The sequence below is a fragment of the Equus asinus genome, chromosome 9 (assembly GCF_041296235.1).
Source record: "Equus asinus isolate D_3611 breed Donkey chromosome 9, EquAss-T2T_v2, whole genome shotgun sequence".
In the NCBI taxonomy this organism is placed as follows: Eukaryota; Metazoa; Chordata; class Mammalia; order Perissodactyla; family Equidae; genus Equus; species Equus asinus.
In genome coordinates, this window is record NC_091798.1 from 43685242 (window position 1) to 43704405 (window position 19164).

The 19164-nt window shown below is 48.2% G+C and overlaps 1 protein-coding gene across 6 annotated transcripts in view; it reads left to right on the forward strand.

Annotated features, from left to right (window-relative positions):
• MACROH2A1 (macroH2A.1 histone) overlaps nt 1–19164 on the forward strand; it is a 73391-nt gene that overhangs the window by 15713 nt on the left and 38514 nt on the right. For all 6 annotated transcript variants that reach the window (XM_044780516.2, XM_044780514.2, XM_044780513.2 and 3 more), the window contains exons 3-4: nt 15806–15912; nt 16340–16537. In XM_044780516.2, the coding sequence (XP_044636451.1) occupies nt 15806–15912; nt 16340–16537 (305 nt within the window). The remainder of the gene's footprint in view (nt 1–15805; nt 15913–16339; nt 16538–19164) is intronic.

Genomic DNA, 19164 nt, shown 5'->3' on the forward strand with positions numbered 1-19164 from the left:
TTCTCTACTTTGCCTTTGACCTTCCAGCCTAGGGGATTATAGCAGCCCTGCCTCTTGGGGTGCTTGAGGATTGGTGCTGCATCTCATGAAAGTCACCGGCTTTCACAGTAAACTCTCAATAAGAGATAGATAAAAGTAAGTATCATTATGGGAAACTGGGGCTGTTCCTTTGAAGCATCATCTTTGCCCCCATAGCACTGTGGTTCTTTTTTCTTAAATTATGTTGAAAGGGAACTTGACTTTAGTTCACCTCAGAAGGCCTCTGTGGAGTCTCTCCCCTGTGCCTACGCAGCACTGTGCAGGGCTGGAAGGGGTAGGAGATGTGAACTGAGGAACACGTGACAGGGCTTTTACCCCAGTGGAATTTCCATTGATGCTGGGGACACATAAGCCCACAGACCAGTAAGGGAATAGGGCAGATCTAAGGGGTAAGTTAGAAGGATCTGAGTCCCGCAGTGCGGGGAGGATGAGAAGTGTGTGGAAGAGCAAAGAGCAAGCACACCTGTGATTTGATGGTCCTAAGCCATGGATCCAGGGCACTCTGGGTCAGCATTGCTCAAACGTGGTCAGCAGAACCGAGGTGTTTGGCAAAATTTAAGAGGTAATCTACCCCAAAAATAGGGCTCTATGGCTGACATTAGGAAATGACTAGATTCACATTCCCTTTTTTGAGATGGATATATGAATAACTTTGATGAGTTCCTCAGTAAAGGAACTTGTTCTAGTTTGGGAACCACTGAGAAACAGCTTTCTTTACTGGAGGACTTTTCAGAGCCTTTAAAATACTGATGTCACTGTGGATCCCCAAGGGAAGGAACTGTACTATGTAGTGGTTCCCAAACTTTTATCACAAAAGCCTTTCAAGGGACACCTAGAAACACCTTGCAGAATACAGTGTTGGGGACACTGTTGTGGGTTAAGCCTGTAAGAAATGGCACTATGAGGAGTGGTAAGTGAAGAAACAAAATCAAAAGCCACCATAAAGAATGAACTTCGGTTGGCTGATTGTGGCGTTGAGGCACAAAGCTTGACTAATCGGGAGGCCTAGGTCTTCCTCCCCATACGGGGCCCAAAACTTGGGAGGTGCTTCAGTATTTGCTAAGTGCCGTGGGAGTCTGGGAAGCTGTGCACTTACTCTGCCAAGCTCAGTTGCTCAGGCACTGGCTCGCGGGAGGCCCTCCACTCTCCAGGCCTGTGCTAGACACTGAGATACAAGACAGAAGTCCCTGCCCAAGGAACTTACTCTGGCAGGAAGTGCCTTTGGCGCCATTTTACCCAACCCCTGACGGAACAGGCCTGGTTTCTGTTCATCAAACCCGAAAAGGCATGTGACGACATCGTTTTCTTTTTTTTTGGTTCAGAAAGCCTGTGACATAGCCAGATCACACACCTTATTGTACCAGCTAACCTCCTAAGACTTAAACCTGTTTGTAAAAATCAAATCCACGCTCAGAGGATTCCTGGACAGTAAGGAGGATGGAAAGCCCTGGCTGCCAGCTCTCAAGACTGAATGTTGACACCTTGTAATAAGTATAGACCCTCCCAAGGAGACCACTGTGGGATTTGGGTACCTAAGCTCGGGTCTCTTTAACAACCTAGTGTCACAGTATTGCATTTCCACCTCTCACAGGATAAGGCTGTGGTTAGAATTTTTTTCTGTCTTCTTTGGATCTAATCTAAAAATGATGAAGACATCATATGCAAATATGGATTTGCATATTCTTAATCTCCACTCCTTCTCCATTTTCCCAAGCCCTGCCCCTCCCCATCCGCCATGTTTCGGACCTTGGTCTTCCCTCTCCTATCTCTTGGCAGTGACAGACCGCCACTCTCTGCTAATAGACCTGGCGTCCTCTCCTAGCAAGCGCTTCAGTCTGAAGCTGCCTGCAGCACTTCGCTAACTGTGGTGAAGTTACAGGGCCAGCTTCTGACTGGGGAATAAGCAGGGTCCCCTGGGTGACCTTATGGCCACTTTACAGCCTTGATGAGGCCCAGGCCTTGTGTCTGACTGTATCCTGTAATAAAACCTCAAGGAAAAGGGATAGTTGTTAAAAATACATTTTGCTGCCTGGTTTTGCCTAATAAAGTGATTGTCCTCATCCCAAGTTTCAGCTTGTTTGATTTCTGATCTGTAGTTCGGGTCAGATGTTGCATATCCCTGTGGTGTTAGACATTGGGCTGCACTCCATCCCCACCCCCATCTCCTGTAAGTGCAGTAGGGAGAGCCCTCTCCTGTCAGCAGCACATTCTGTTACACCGATACTCATTTCAGCAAACATCCATCACACTTGGCGTTTCTGGCCTGGGAAAGAAAGGATCTGACCAGATTGGAAGACTAGGGTAGGCAGAGCCTACAGTTGGCTTTGTCACTTACCTGGCCTCTTTATCACTTTCCTATCCGGGACACCCAAGTGTGTCCTGAGCTCACACAGCTAAAAATAGGGCAGAAAGAAGAGGACAGTCAGCCTGGCTCCTTGATTCTCTGAGGCCCTCTGAATTCCTACGTCTCTTGCTTGTTTACGTGACCACCCCTACTTTAGACTGACTAACACTTCAGGTCAGGACCCAGCTAACTCTTGCTAGCACCTTCTTGGGCATTCATGCTGCCTTGGGGCTCTCGGCACCCCACAATGCTCATTGGTCTGTAAAGACCTTCACCAGCTTTATTTTCCTTTTAAAAAAAGCCAAAACCACACAAGAAAGGAAGGGCTAAGGATTTTAATGACCCAGAGGGTTACAACTAGGAAAAAGTTGGGAACACTGAAGTTGAAGCTCTAGTGTGCTGGATATTGAGTGTGTCCAGACGTGTTTTAAATGCATATTCCATTTTCTGGTTATGTGAGTAATTTGTATTTGAAAATTTAAGAAGATAAAACTCACTCATAATCCTACTGCCCAGAGATAGCAGCTGGTACTGAATGCCTTTTGTGTGTATGTGTACATGCATGAGAGAGTTATATTTTAGTCTAATTATTTGCTTTGATTAATATCTGCTATTAAGGGTCTTCCTTGATAGCCAATCACAGAAAATCATCACTATACATAATCTCACAAAGCAAATATTGGAGTAATTAGAGAAGTGCTCCCCACATATGCTACATCCTCAGCCCTCCTTCACTCTCCCAGGGGAGACAGATGATTCCATGGTGGATGAGCATTCAAGGAGTACTTGAAAAAGCACCCTAGCACTAGGGGCCTTTGACATTTCCCTGAAGATGTGGCGTCAGATGGCCGGCCAGTTAGCAGCCCAGGTGGGTCAGACCTCAGGGCTTGAGGCTAGAACGTGGAAACCACCAATGGGTGGACTTCCCCAGTTCTTCCCTACCCCACCCAAGATGCGGAGGTGGCAGCACAGCTTGAGGACGCTCTTCTCCCAGGGGCACATGAATCTGCTGTTGAGCTCAAACACTGAGTTTTTAATCTATTCTTCATCTAGTCCTTCTAGAGACTCCATGAGGTTGTCCCGAAAGTGTAAATGTGACCTGGGCCCACTTCCTGAAATGACGGCCACATATCCCTGTCTCCCAGGGCCGGGAGTTGGACTACATCACTTAGAAACAGAGAAAAGAAAGGCATCATTGCTTTCTTTTGCAAGTGTTTTCTCCCAGTCTGTGACTTGTCTTCATAGTCTCTTAACAGTGTCTTTCACAGAGCAGTTTTTAATTTTAATGAAGTCCAACTTATCAATTCTTTCATGTATTATGCCTTTGGTGCTGTATTTAAAAAGTCATCATAAAACCCAAGGTCATCTAGATTTTCTCCTATGTTATCTTCTAGGAGTTTTATAGTTTTGCGTTTTACATTTAGGTCTGTGATCCATTTTGAGTTAATTTTTGTGAAGGCTGTAAGGTCTGTGTCTAGGTTCACATTTCTCCGTGTGAATGTCCAATTCTTCCAGCACCATTTGTTGAAAACTTCTCTGCTTTCTTGAAGATAAACTGCGTTGCCTAGGAATCCTCAATGGTCAAGGAGTCTCACTGTGGTTTGGTGATTTCCCTTTGAAGGGTAACATGCAACATTCATTTCTGCCATTGGGATCTAAAATACGTGGACAAGATCCATATCAAGGGTTCTGTTTTGTCTTGGGCCACTGGAAAAGCACACAGCAGTACAAAACCTGTTTCTGGATTCAGGCGAGGAAAAAGGTGTGAGCAAAAATAAGTGTGGCTCTTTCATGTCATACCTTCCATCTGGGATCACTTTACTTCTGATTGAAGTATATCCTTTAGAATTTCATATAGTGAGGTCTTTTGGTGGTAAACTTTCCCAGGCTCTGTTTCTGAACATGTCTTTATCTCATCCATAAGGTTTTTAGCTGTTATTTCCTCACTGTCTCTATTCTAGTCTCTTTCTCGTTACAGGACACAAATTAAACATATGTCAGTGTTTCACTCTGTCTTCTATATCTGTTCATCTCATTCATATTTTCCATTTCTATCTCTCTCGACTAATTTCTGGATAATTACTTCTGATCTATTGTCTAGAACTATCTCCCAGTTTACTAATTCTCTCTTCAGCTGTATCTTACCTGCTATTTAATTCAGTCACTGAATTTTTAATTTCAGATTTGATACTTTTTATTTCTAGAAATTCTCTTTGGTTCTTTTTTGAATATGTCTGGTTGTTCTTTATACTCTTGTTTTCTCCATTTTCAAAGTTTTCTTTAAATATATTACACATAGTTATTATAAGTTTATCTCGGTAATTCTTTTTTCCCTTTACTAAAGAATAATTGACAAAAATAATTGTATATATTTAAAGTGTACAATGTGATGATTTGGTATACATTTAGGTTGTGAAATGATTACCAAGTTTATCTGAATAATCCTAATAGCTGAAGTCTTTATGAGTTACAAAGGAATTCACTCGTGCTTTTCTTAGTATTTTTATGGTTTAATTTTTTTACATTTTTATTTTGATCCATTTGGAATTTATCCTAATATATAGTGTGAGATAGGGATCAACTTAATTTTGTTCCAGACAGTTACCCAGTTACCTCAGCACAATTAATTGAATATTCTATCTTTTCCGTGGTGATTGGAGATCCTACACCTTTACTATACATGAAATTTCTAGATATAATTAGGGTTATTTCTGGACTTTCTTTTCTGTTTCATTGGTCTGTCTGTCTAGTGATGTACTTTATAATATGTTTCTCATATCTGGTAGGTCTTTGTCTTGCTACTTTTGTGGAAAGTAATTATTTTCTGTAATAAGTAATACATACCTATGGTAAAATTCACATGTTCCCAAAGGACATACAGTGAGACATGCATTCCCTCCCTGCTCTTTTTCACACCTGGTTTTCCTCCTAGGAGACAGTCAATATTATTAGTTTCTTATATATGTTACATATCTTTTTAAAGATATTCTTCTTCTCCCTTTTTATTTCAAAATAAATCCAGAGAATGAAATGGCAAAAAATAGTAAAATCAGGATAATGGGCACATGTGAGATGCAGAAACTGACATTTCTGTTTGAGCTAAAGTCTTGGTTGGGAGACTCTGAGCATCCTTGATTGGCCCCTGCACTCCCCCCATCATGCCCGGTCCCCTCAGCCAACTTTGAGTCCTGACGAGACTGTGAGGGGAGGTCTGCCTGGACCCTGGGCCATCATGGGCCTGCCCTACCCTGAGGTGACAGCTTTGTAGTTCGCACTGCCTGCCATGGATCCTGAGTGTTTGTTCTAATACATGAAACCAGGCCAGTGCCTTGGAGAATGTCCCTGCCCTTCCATCCTTCATCACTGCCTGAATGCTGCCGTGCTTGGTTCACTTGTTTAGCAATTCGTGTGTAATGACCTATTTGTGAATGAGTTACCAAGCTCTGACCAGACGCCAGGTGCCGAGCTGGGTGCTGGGGATTGAAAGAATCATTGCTGATTTCAGCAGATTTGTATGGAGTGTCTCGGATGGCCAGGCCTATCAGAGGCCATATTAGTCCCCCCAGGGCTGGGACTGCACATTTGCCACCCCTGCCTCGTCATTATGTACTGAGGTCCCAGCACAAGGGCTGACATTCTGCATCTGCTCAGTAAATAGTTTTTTATTGAAGGATAAGAAGACTCGTTGGAGGAATGATGAGTTTCAGGAGGAGGGAATCTTGGTAATGTCAGACGCTACCAGGAAATCGATGAGGATGAGAGCTGAACTAGAACCCTGGATTTTTAATGAAGCATAATTAGGATTAACATCAAGGCATAGTGGGCCAGACTACCTGAGGAGAGGCAAGAGGCAGGGCAACTGCTAGTGGCAAACAGGAGGTGTAGGAAGTGTTTCAGGGCTGATCTCTCACTTCTGCCACAAAAGCCACTGAGGATGTCTCAGCTATGCCTGAAAAAGCAGAGGAAGCCAGGAGCTGCCGATTGACTAAAATAACGGCATCCCAGGAGGGGTGCTAGATGCACCCCACAGTCCCTGTGGAGGACCATCAGGAATGGCTTCAAAGAATTGCTTACTTACTGTGAGGAGAAGGAAGTGGGTAAGAATTCTACAACTGTCTTCTCTCCCAATATCTTCCTGTTAAAATATCAGCAACTAATAAAACATATTTATAGTCCTCTTGCTCTCTTTCCCTGCCTGAGGGCCTCTATGTCTAGTCAACCCAGAGTAAAATATCATGAAAACAAAATGCCGCTCCTCAGAGCTATAAATAAGTTCTAGCAAGAAGACAAGCCCAAAGGGTATTAACCATGGTCAGCCTCCCTCCATCTCCCTGTCTGCCTCTTCCTGCCGCCCCCTCCAGTTCTGGTTGCCAAGAAGATGACACAAACTCTCCTGGATGTGCCAGCTGCTCAGCCAGCCGGCAGCTCTCACCCTGGCTCCCACCTTCCCTCCCTCCCTCTCTTTCTTCATTTCCCACCCTGCCTTCTTCCTTTTTAGGCAAGTGCCTTCCATCTAATGGCTAGAAAATGTGTGTTCCCTGGTACTTCAGAGGTCTCAATGGCGCCTGCTGCTGAGCATCAATCTTGCGGGATTGATGTCACCCCCATAGGGCTATAGGAGACATTTGTAGAATGGCCTGTATAGGAGACATTTATAAATATTCTGCTTATAGAAGGAGGCTCATTCTTGCCAGAGCTCACTTTTCTTGCCTGCAGAACTTTGGAGACCATGTAGAAATCCAGGGCCTCTGGAAAAGGCTCATCTATCGGCTTCCCTTGCTGTCGATATCCTGATTGATGCTGCTTGTGGTCATTGGTGACTGAGGTCATCTTTGGTTAACATTTATCTGTTGCCTCTGTAAATCTGGATATTGACTGCTGAGAGTCAACATCAGTTGTCCATTCAGAAAATGAGCGTACTTAATTTGAGCAGCATTGCTTTTTTTCCCTCCCACCTCCACCCCAGGCCCGGGCAGTCTCTATTCCAGATTCAGACTGTGGTTTGTTGTAATGTTAGTTTGGGGGTATGGTGGGCAGTGCTGTGAGTGCTGGGTGGAGCAGTTTCAGTAATAAAACATTGGCCATATATTGAGCTCTTACTATGGGCCAGGCACTGGCTGAGAACTTTACGTTTGGTAACTCACTGAATCCTCAGACTACCTCTTTTGCTTAGGAGGAATTGAGGCTCAGAGAGTTTAAACTTCTCCGAGGTCACTCAGCACAGTAAACATCTCTAGCAGAGCATTTTCTGCAGGCTGTCACCTGGAGCTGAAAGCTTAACAGTTAAAAGAGAGAACTGGGACTTAGGATCACTCAGTCCACTTTGCATCTCCTTTGTCTGTGGTGGAAGACATCTCAGGAGGATGATATATGCTAAGTCCTCCAAGGCTGGCTCCTGTCCTTGATGGAGCTGCAGCCTGGCTGAGGAGGCAGACTTGGACTCCTGAGAGGGTCAGGCCCTGAGCAGTCACAGGTGATTGCCAAAGGGCACATGGTGTGGGTCTGCAAAGGCTGGAGACAGTCCTGTCCTGGCTTGGCCAAAGAGGACACGGCTCCTGCAAGGATGGGCCTCGAAGGACAAGTAGTCACTGAGACGGAGGAGGAAAGTTGAGGGCTTGCAGAAAGGAGATGGGTGTGAGCATGAGGGGAGTGATGCCCGTTGGAGTGATGTGTGCTGGGTCGGGTCAGTGTTGGGGGTGCTGGTTCTAGCAGCAGCAGGACAAATGAGGTCCTGGGGGAGAAGCTCTCAGATGGCCAGAGGTGGCTTGAGGGCTGCCGTGAGCAGCCAGAGTCCTCATAGAGGGACGGCCATGCCTGGTTGGGTGTGGGGAGGTTGTATCACTCAGCGGCACTGAGGGTGGACTGGAGGGCCTGATGCTTTTTGCTTGATGTCCCCTCATTGTCCCCTTAGTGAAGGGGAGGTAGAATCCTGGGTGACAGAACTTAGGCAAATCCTTAGACAGGTGGCCCTCAGCATCAGGAACCCCCTTGGGCAGACAAAGCCAGGGCCAGGCTGCGAAAGGTGACCCCAGGCATGGCAGTGTCTCTTGGGGGCCTGCGCTACTGTGACACACTCATTGCTCTAAAAACCCTCAGTCACGAAAAGGACCTGAAAAGTCTTCATATGCTCAGAACTTTTGTGCGAGAAGCAGGATCAGCAGGCTGGAACAGATGTCAGGGCAGGAGGGTGCTTGTGACACGTTCTTGCGATGGCCAGTGGGGTGGCATAGAGCATAGTTGCCTCTTTTATGCTGGATTTTCATTTTTTTACATTTTGAAAAGATAAATTGTGCACAAGATAAATTCAGACAGCACAAAAGAGGGTAGAGCAAAATGTCTCCCTCTGATCCAGTCCCTGATTCCACTCCCAGGAGGCAGAGCCATGCCACATCTCCGTGAATACGTGTGTCAGTGCGGGTGACAGGCGTGGCATCCGCTCCCCACACAATGGCAGCCCACCAGGCATACTGCTCCACTCCTCGTTCTCCCCTTGAGGAGTCCATCTGGGAAATGGCACCATGCCAGGCTCTTTAAATTAGTTTCCTCTTTACTCTCTTCAAATACTTTCATTTCAGTGGACGTCTCTGGTTGTTCACCCCTTCCCGAGATGAATTAAGAACAAACGGCTGTGATTTTCCATATCAAAACAAAATACATATTAACCATTTCCTTGTAAATTAATTGAGTCCTTGGAAGAGAGTGACTGGGGGGATGGGGGCAGAGGGCCCTGCTTAGCTGTCAGCTGGGCCCTGGGTCAGAGCAGGTTTCTCTGGGCCTTCCCCAGGCACCTCGTGCTTCTGCCTTCCTTCCTGGGGCCTCAACTTGTGCAGCCTCAGCAGATGGCTTTGGTCCTGCCTCTGCCGGGGCAAACTCTGCTGAGGTCAGAAAAAGCCCCAGACCCCTTCCCAAGGTAGAGACCGCCTGTGGGGCCGCCCTGGGTGCTGCGTTCTCTCAAGGCAAGTCTGGCAGCACCGAGGTTAATCAGGTTCAAGTGCATTTTTCAAACATATGTAAACTGTTAAGTGTAACAGCAAAGAGTAAACTATCGGGGGAGGAAACACCAGGTTTTCTATATTGCTTTTCTCCTCCTCTTGGCGCTCACGCACATCCAGCTATCCAGCCAGCCAGTTATTTCGATAGAGGAAACTGAGGAAAAGAAACTATCGTTTTCTTCCCCTAGAAAACAAGCCTGCCATACTTTTTAAAAGATAACATGTGTAGTTGTAGCCTCGATAATAGTAGCTTACGTTTACCAAGTGTTCTAAGCATGTAACTTGGTAACTCATTAATCCTCACAAACGTAGAGATGACCTGGATTATCACCCCCCTTTGTAGAATGGGAAACCGAGGCTCAGGTCTGTGTTGACCTGCTACGTGCAGGAGCTGGGGTTCTCACCCAGGCTGTCTGACAACAGACCCCCAGCTCTACTGTCAGGGCCGTTCGTGGCTGCTGCCCTCCACTGAAGACAGACCGAGGAGGTGAGCTTTCACAGAGGTGCTGGAGACTTGGGGAAGGAAGCCGAAGGCCTTCACACACTGGGCTGTGTTGGCTGATTAGATGAAGATGATGTTTGCCAAGAATCATATCATCTCCTTTTTGCTAATGTGTATAATGCAAAATTACTTATTTTTTATTTTGAAATATGCAAAACAATTAGCTTACTTTAGAAACTTGCAAATTAAGCCTTGCTTCTATCTTATTGGGAGACTTGGACCACATGCCGCCTCCTGGACCCCTGGCTCATGGGCCCTTAGGAGGGGTCTGTAATGTGGGCTTAGCAGCAATGGTCGAGTTTGTGTCAGACTTGGAACATCTGCAGAAAAGCAACAGAATGGCTCATTCTTACAAAATGCCTTGTATTCTACACAGAAAATACTACCTTCAATTACTGCTGTAGGTTTATTTCTCTGTGGAGTCCCTGGCTCCTTTGAGACCCTGGGACAGGCAGGCTGAAGAGCTTTGCTGTGGCCCACGAGGGAGGCCCGGAGCTCCAGGATGATGGCTCAGCAGGCTGCAGACCCTGCCACTCATCTCCTGAAGAGGTGGGATGTGGGCCGATGGATTCTGGGCCACTGAGGGAATTGGAGGAAACTGTGGTGCAGTCAGGATGCAGGAAACTCTTAGCAATCACTCTCCGATTGGGGTTGATTGGGTTAAGGCCTTCCGGAATGGTGTAAAACAGTTCTGAACTCAATGAACTGCTCATGGAAGCCTGATGAATTGAAAGAAATACAATAAACAGATTCCTTGTCATGTTGTTGGCTTTGTAGCAAATATCTGTTTTCTCCTTGGGATTACGTGAACGTTTGCTTTTCTTTGATTTCTGGTTGTTATTTTCAATATTTCTTTTGTTCGAGGAGATGCTTCAAACAGCTCTAGAGAAGCCCCGGACTTTTTCCTTTGCAAGGTTGTGTTTAGAGTTTGGCGCAGCCTCCACACATCACCTGTTAGCTGTTAGGAGGCTAATTCTGCAAACCATGACTTCATCTCCCTAAAGGAAGATAGACAGAATGCTTCAATACAACAGATATGGTTCAGTTCAAGACATTTGGGGGGAAAAAAAAGACTCTAAGCCTTTGGTCTCTGGGTGAACTTGGAAAGTAGACCTGTCAAAGGTATTCACATTCAGACAGCTGGTCTATAGCTGAAAAGGCTGCCAAATAATGTCGTTATTCAAGGTTGTGGGAATTTTGTCAAGTGGCCTTAAAACAATCACCTTCAATGAGGCTGGGAAACGTTGGGCCCAGGGGTGCCTCTGCAGCTCTTGCTGCTCTGAGGAGAGAATAAGGTCACATAGCTGGTCCAGGCCACTACAGACAGATGATGGAGCCAGCGGCTTACTACTTGCCAGAGACGCTTGGGTGTTTTGCAAATTAGATCTTAAAACAAACAAACAAAAAGATCTTAGAAAAAAAGGAAAAAGTTCATGAGCTGCCCAATGTTGCTCATCATTCATCTTGTCCGCTTTGCCAAGTTTATAGTTAGGGAACCTTCTCTCTGGCGATGACCCCAAGTGCTTTGGGCCCCAAACCAGTCCAGTGCTGGTCATTGGTAACAGAACTAGCCTGTGACTGGTCAGGAAGACTTGGCTTGAAGGGGAGGAGAACCCGGGAGGGGGTCTGTTTCTTCTCCTAACCACTATTCCCCAGTTTCCTCCGTGGTTTCTTATGGATTCCATTTGTTTGGGTTACAGCCCCCAGGGCTGTGGCTCCTGAAAACTCCCTCCAAGGGAGGATCTAAGCGTTGAGTTCTGGAAACTGTGGAGAAAAGGATTTGTGTCTGTAGATCTGGTGCTATCCTGGTTCTCTTTCTCAGACTCCCCTTTCTCTTAAACCAGCCAGAGGCAAAAAAAATTTAGAGATACACAAAACCTTCCAAAATACAAGATGAATCTAGTGCAGGAAACCCTCCCTTGTAGGAAGGCATGGGTTCTATTCAAGTTGAGGCAGAGCCAAGGCTGGCTCTGGCCTAACCCAGGAGGGAGCCCCCCTTGCTGGTGGGGGCGTGGGGTGCAGTGGCAGGAACCGATGGACAGCCCTGAGCCTACAATTCCGTGACTTTGCCCTTGCTATCATTTGCAAAGCCGAGGATCACTTACTAGGAAGAAAACTTACTCAGGAAATCTCCTTCCGCGGCGTGTGCCCTGCCCTAGTTCCGCAGTAATTGCTCCCTCTCTCCAGCGTGCCCTGGAGAGCAGAAGGGAACGCTTCCATCTTGTCGAGTTGCTGGCATTTTGCACCTCTCCTCTCCCCCTGCAGCGGGCAGCCCTCTCTTCGCCAGGAAAGCATTTTACGATTGCCGTCTCTAAAACTGGACTGAGGATGAAAGGGTGGGTATTACTGAACACTTGGCACGGGGGCAGTTCGTGCTCTGGGTTCCTGCTTTTGTTAGCAGTCAGAGCATCCTCCATCTTTCTTGGCTGCTGTAAACTGCCCCAGCCCTCGTCTGCTGCAGTGCAGGGGAGGGGCGGGGCATGGAACACACTTCTCAAAAGGTGTGTCTCTGAGGTGCTCTGTCTTGTGTGTTCCTGACGGAGGAGTTGCTATGGTAACTATCCGTCTGGAAAACATGCAGGAGTAAACAGAAGATAAAGCTCTTGCTCAACTAGCTGGAGTGTGAATGTATGCCCCTCTTTGTTATCCCCGCTTGACACCACTTCCTCCCTCCCCACAGGGCTGAGGGCCCCCTCTCTGGGTAGTGGCTGGAGGGCTAGTTATCTTGGCCTGCGAAGATCAAAGGTGAGCTGGGGTTTTGCAGGAAGGAGTCCTGGATTCTCTGGCTCCTTGGTGAAGAAGGCAGAGGAATGACACCCCTGCCCAGCTCTTTCCAAGGAGCCAAAACACTCCTCCACTGTCACCACACATATTCCCCTGGCCCCTCCGTCCGCCTCTTTGTCACTCCCAGGTGGATCCAGCCTGGCATTCTGGAATCCAGGCTGAATTAGCAGTAAGTGAGCACAGTCCTTGAGATTTCCCAAGTGGAGAAACTCAGGCTGTTGGAAGTTTCAGCCACAAAGTGAGAGAGCAGGGGAAAAAAAAAAAGCTTGTGGAAGTCAGGAATTCCTGGAGAATTGATCTTCAGATCTCTCAGCCATGAGTGCTACGTACAGGTCACTCCATTGCTTTTTTCCCTTGTGTTACATGCTGCCTGTCCCCCACCCAAATCAGGGGCCCAAACACACTCAGAGTTCTGGTGACCCCCTCCCCTCCCTCCAGGTCTTTGCATCCATCATCACCATCTTCCCTGTACAAAAAAAGTTAAAGCAGCACTGCCGAAAATAGAACGACCACATCCCTCCTCTCCTGCCCTCCCTCCCCCCCGCCAACGGCCACCGTGCCTTCTCATGGCGAGAGCCTTCCACCACCAATCTGGCAGGAAGAGGAAACAGGCCACCTCTTCTTTCCTGAGAAACTGTAATTGCAAACGATCTTCTTGCCAAAGGGCTGGGCTTAGAGCACCACTGTGGGGCTCTCTCTTTCTGATAAGGGCTGGGTAAAGCATCTTAGTACATTATGAGGAAAAGGTTATAATCCACCAGCCTCCTTCTGTATATTCTGGCTCTGCAGATACTGATGGCTCCGTGTTTCCCTGTGGCCTCAGAAAGTGGGGGAAGGCAGAAGAGGAGGGGGGCGGGGCGGAGGCCAGGAAGCCAGCCAAGTGGGCTACAGCTCCATGGTGCCAGCTGCCTCCCTCTGGCCTTCCTGCCACATGGGCTGCAGACTAGCAAAGCTGTGGCTGGCTCTCCTTCTTGTGCCCTTATTCCCAGCGTCTGTGCTCATATCGGGACCGACTCCTGCTTCAGCTTCTTCACAGGCCATGGGCAGGATAGTAGCATTGCATATGTGCTGCCTCCTCCATGAACAGAGGAGAATGAAGGCCAAGCTGGGCTGGCCAGGCAAACCTTTCTGCATTCATGGCACCAGGGGCCTATGGTAACTTGGGCATCCCGAGCACCTTTTTCTGCTTGGCCAAGATAGGTCCATCTCCGCTGGGTGTTGGGACTCACTGCCATGATCACTTATGGGGAAGCTTCATTGAAAGTGCTAGGTGGGCCATCTCCCCGACCCTTACTCGGCCATATGGGGAACAGTACTCTTGAGACTAATGGGGAGTGTGGGAAATGTTCTGATCATCTCCCTTTCCTCCTCTGGGCCTCAGTCTAGTGACTCTCCATGTGAAATTCAAGGTGAGGGACTCTGTAGCCTGGGAGCATCAAGCAGGTACCTCTGGTCCCCGTGTATCATCAGTGCAGTGATTATTGAGTAAATGAATTCCTGCCTTGGATTTAGGGGAAGCTGCTGTTCCGGGCACCACTGATCTTTCCCTCCTGCCAATGTGAGGGTTGACGTGAGTCGCCAAGTTATGTTCCAGGTTCTCACACGGAGCACTTTTTGCATTGGGTTCAGCTGTTAGTACCTCTTAATGATGTATACCATCTAATATTATAAATTTTAAATACATGATTTTCATATAGCTAGAATTTATTCCCTAGTTATTTTATAATGATTCGGAGTTTTGACGTGGATGGAGACATCTACTGTTGACAACCTGGAATATTAGAAATTCTTTAGTCCCAAGAAGAGGTCAGACTTGAGTTGGGCCCAGAAGGGTGGGCTAGAAGGACATCACAGGCAGGGCCGTAGCATGGGCAGAATTGTACAAGTGAGGGTGGAAGACACATTTTGGGACAATCTCGTTTCTCGTTAAGCAAATGAGGTGACGGTGAGGAGGTTGACAGTTACGAAGAGAACTGTGCCACCAGGAGGAATAAACCTCTTGCCAAAGGGCACTTCCTAACTTCCCCCATCTTCAGTGCTGTGGAAGATCTGTTTTCTTGTCCAGTGAGAGCCTGCCCCAAAGGAAGGTAAATACACTGTAACTTAGCACCAATTGTGGAATGGGCTCATAGCCTTCTAGTTTTTAAGTTTTATTTTGAAAAATGTCAAACATACTGAATGCTGAAAGAGGAACACTCTTCCATCATACACTAGATTTAGCACCTATTGACATTTCACTATATTTGCTTTACTCTGTAGACTTTCTCAGAATTATCCGAAAGTGAATTGCAGACATCAGGACACTTCACCCCTAAGTACTTCAGCATGTATCTAGATGTTCCCTATAGAGTGTAATGTCATTACACGCCCAAGACAATTAATAATTCCCCCGTGTCTGATCTCCAGTCTACAGTCAAATCTCCTCAGTTGTTTCTGGTACGACTTTCCTAGCTTTTTTAATATAATCAGGATTCCATCGAGGATTGACACATTGTATTTGGCTGTTATGTCTCTTTGGCTTCTTTTAATCTACTACACTCCTTCTCTTTTTTGTTTGTTTTTATGACATTGACTTTGTGAAGTCATATCCTTCTAGTTTTGAATCCAAATGTGCAGACATTGATCCCAACATTGCTCAACAGAGATTTACGAAGCACCCGTAATGTGCCACCTCCCCTGAAGTCCTATAAACCCATGCATGACCTGTTGTTCAAGGTGCACAGTTCACTGTGGGGGGACACACTGCTGGCTCCACAGGGTTGGTCCTGGTGACGTGTGAAGTGCCAACTGCAGGCAGCCACACTCTGGGAAATGGGCTCAAATCTCAGCTCTACCACTTCTTACTGAGGGAGCTTCAGGTCCCGTCTCCTCTCTAAGCTTCAGTGTCTTCATCTCCAAAACAAAGGACTGGACCGGGAGGCCTCCTTGTCCCATTCAGCTTTTCCAGTCAGCACTTCTGACTTGGCTCAAAGCGTTGCCAGGCAGACCACCTGCAGCTTGGTCCTTCAGGGTAGCTGCTTCCTGAAGCCACTGTCTGCACCCATTCCCAGCACTGTGAACAGGGGGACCAGGCAGACTGGAGGACGCGCACGGTCCTCTGATTCTCTCACATAACCATATGCTCTTCCTCTCTGCTCCCCACAGCGGAGATTCTGGAGCTGGCTGGCAACGCGGCGAGAGACAACAAGAAGGGACGGGTCACGCCCCGGCACATCCTGCTGGCCGTGGCCAATGACGAAGAGCTAAATCAGGTATGGGGCTCTCCTACGCCTCCCCAGACCCAAGACACTTGAGCAGACAGGCAGAGCTGTCCAGCTGTCTGTCCAGAGGGAGGTTGGTGATGGCTGGCTATCAAAGGTATGGACTGCATTTTGGACTATTGGCAGCTTCCCTGCCCCTGGCAGTTTTTCCTCAAGGCTTTAAGGGGGAGGTGGTGAATGAAACAAGGGATTTGTCTCTCCCTGGAGGAAAGATATTATCAAAATTCCACCCAAGTGAGGGACTCCGAGGACTTGCTCCTTGTGTAGTGAGGCTGGGTCCCATCAGCATCCTTGTAGATGCCACGCAGGAAGGAGCCCCACCAACGAAAAGCAGGAGCATGGGTCGGCAGGGCTGACTTTCGGAAGGTCAGAACAGGGTGGTCTTCCTCACTATGTGCTACTTTGATTTTCCTGCAAGCTGCTAAAAGGAGTCACCATAGCCAGTGGGGGGGTGCTACCAAATATCCACCCGGAGCTGCTAGCGAAGAAACGAGGATCTAAAGGGAAGTTGGAAGCTATCATCCTGCCACCCCCAGCCAAAAAGGCCAAGTCTCCATCGCAGAAGAAGCCCGTGTCTAAGAAAGCAGGAGGCAAGAAAGGGGCCCGGAAATCCAAGGTATGTGACTTGGGGTATGTGGAGTGGGGCAGGGGGTACAGGTAGGTGGGGTGAGGAGGGGTCCCCTTCCTGCTGAGGGCTCATCCCACTGGTGGTGCAGGGAAGCCGGGGGAGGAGCGGATGGGAGCTGGTTACGGAGGGGCTAGTCTAGCTCGAGTGGCCAGAGTCTAGACACAATCGGGGGACTGGATTCCTGCGGGCAAGGGGAATGTGGGGAGGCTCCCCCCGTGCCTGGCCTTCCAGGGAGATGCCCACGCCTGTGGCAGGGGATCTGTGCATGCAGGAGTTTCCCTGTGCTAGGGACAGTGACCATCGAGTCCTGCCTGAGGTGCCAGCTGTCCGCTTGCCTCTGAAGCTCAGAACTGTCATTGGGTTGCCAGGGCTGCATGTCCGTCTCCGAGCATGTTCCAGCAGGGACGGTTCAGACAGTTTGCTTTTAAGAATGACTGCCTTATTAAGGAGGAAAACAGATGCATTCCTCAGGTGCTTCCTGCCAGACCCAGCTTGGACTGAGGCTAGGTCCTAGGTGCTGCTGTTTTTGTAGTGAGCCAAACCCTCTCATTAGTGTGACCCAGCGTCTTCTCGCATGGGGCAAGCCAACTAATCCGGAGCCGTGGTCCTCGTAGTGCGGGGGAGCAGCAGCCCGCCCTTGCGAGGTCCAGGCCTGGGGTGGTTGTACACACCTGTCTGAGCATCGACAGGAGGCTCCAAGGCAACCGGAACAGATGTCTGTGTTCCTCCTTCACTGGGCCCTGCCTCTCAGCTGTTGTCACAGCCTCCAGGACCAGCAAACTAAGGACAGTGCAGTTAAAGCTCTGGCTTCAATACAGTGGAACCTTGAGGCTGCCCAGCCCTGCCTCGAGGCGCCCCCTCAGGAGTTGTCCTTCTCGCCTCCAGCCAGACTAGAGGAAATTACCTCTGGCAGAAAGAAGGTGACCTCCCTATTTTGTAAGACCCTCAGTATTAACTTCCCGGAACTCCTTGTGGCGTTTAATGATGCAATTTCAGGATGTTCTTCCTACCAGAGCCCAAACCCTCTTACCAGAGTGAGCGGTGAGGACACCTTCCCGGATGGAGTCCAGGAGCACTGAACATAGGCTCCTGCCGCCCTCCCAGCGTGTCCCCTCCTCTGAGCCGGTCTAAAGAGCAGCCCACTGCTGATCTGTGCCTCGGACAGACAAGTATTCACCCCAAGGGTGACCTCTAACCTCCCATCCATGCTGTTTGCAGGCCGCCTTTAGGTGAGGTAGAAGAGGCTGTATTTTTTGTTCTGGGTGTAGACAAACGCTTCCTTGAAAACAACAAAATCTAAACTCCTCTTGCCGACAGGCCACCACGCCACCCCACCCCACGCCACCCCACCCCACCCCACCCCACCCGGCTCAGAATCACTCCCAGCTCTCTGAGAGAGAAACCCGATATTGAAGAGTGTCCTGTAAGTTATTTCCAGACGCTTGCACTCCACCTAGCTCACAAGTCCTGGAGGAGGCTCGGGGCCAGGCTGGGATTTCACAGAATGCTCCGTTACTCATTCTGCTAACTATAAAATTAGCAGATTGAACTGTTTCTTTTTCCCCTTTCAACATTTACAGTCGAGGGGAGGAGCAGAACAGGGAAGACAGGGGAAAAGTGCCTGTGCAGCCCTTTTTATATGTTAAAAGAGAAGATGAAGATGCCAAATCCTTCATCCTCTGGTAATGGGCCCCAGGGAGCTGGCTGCCCAAAGAGCGGGGCCCTCAGTGCTCGGCGCTGGGAGCCAGCAGGGGCAGAACCGCGACGCTCGGCTGAGCCTCCTTCCAGCTGTGGCCAGAGCCCTGGCCCTCGTTCATGCAGGCCCACTGCTGGCTGGTGTTTGAGCAGCCCCTGCAGCAACCCTGGGCTGAACCCTGCTCCCCGTCACCCCTGTTCTTCTCCTAGTGGCTTTTGCCCCATGACTTTCTGAGCTTCCCAATTTACCAAACACTAAGAATGCTTTTTCTTTCTTTTTGGACTTGAAATACAAAGGTGGGCGTGTGTGTGTGTTTAGCTCCTAGTAGCTATATTTGGAACTCAGTGTTTCTAATAACCATATGCCAATAATCACTCGAACACTCAACTTTTCCCTTGATTACAAAAGCAGGAAGTCTGTTATGGTGGTCTGTTTTTCTTCCACACAATAAAACACATTGTCTGCTTACTGTACCAGTATTTGGCTAACATTAAACCCTGGGGGAAGCTGAAATTGGAACCGTGAACAGCTAATTTTCAAAACATTTGTTTAATGTAAATTGTGGTGTCAGCTCCCAGAAACAGCGGAGAGCCCTGCATCTCCAGGTTTAAGTGGAATGTTCTGAAAATAACCTTTCCAGAGACACGCAGAGAAACATGCTAAAGCACTTGTAGTGAAAGGGAGTTGGTATTTTTCAAGTGTCAACACTTGAATTCCAAATCATAATTTTTCCCCCAATTCTATGTAATTGGAAGGTTTTGAAAGTCTCCAGTTGTGACAGCTGAGTCAGCTATAGTGGAGACGGTTAGAGAAGGCAACAAAACCCCAGGGGGCTGTGAGTCTGGGGCCCTGGCAGTACCTTAGGGCTCCTCCTTCCTACCTGGGTGGCCTCAGGCAAGTCTGTGCCTCAGTTTACCCC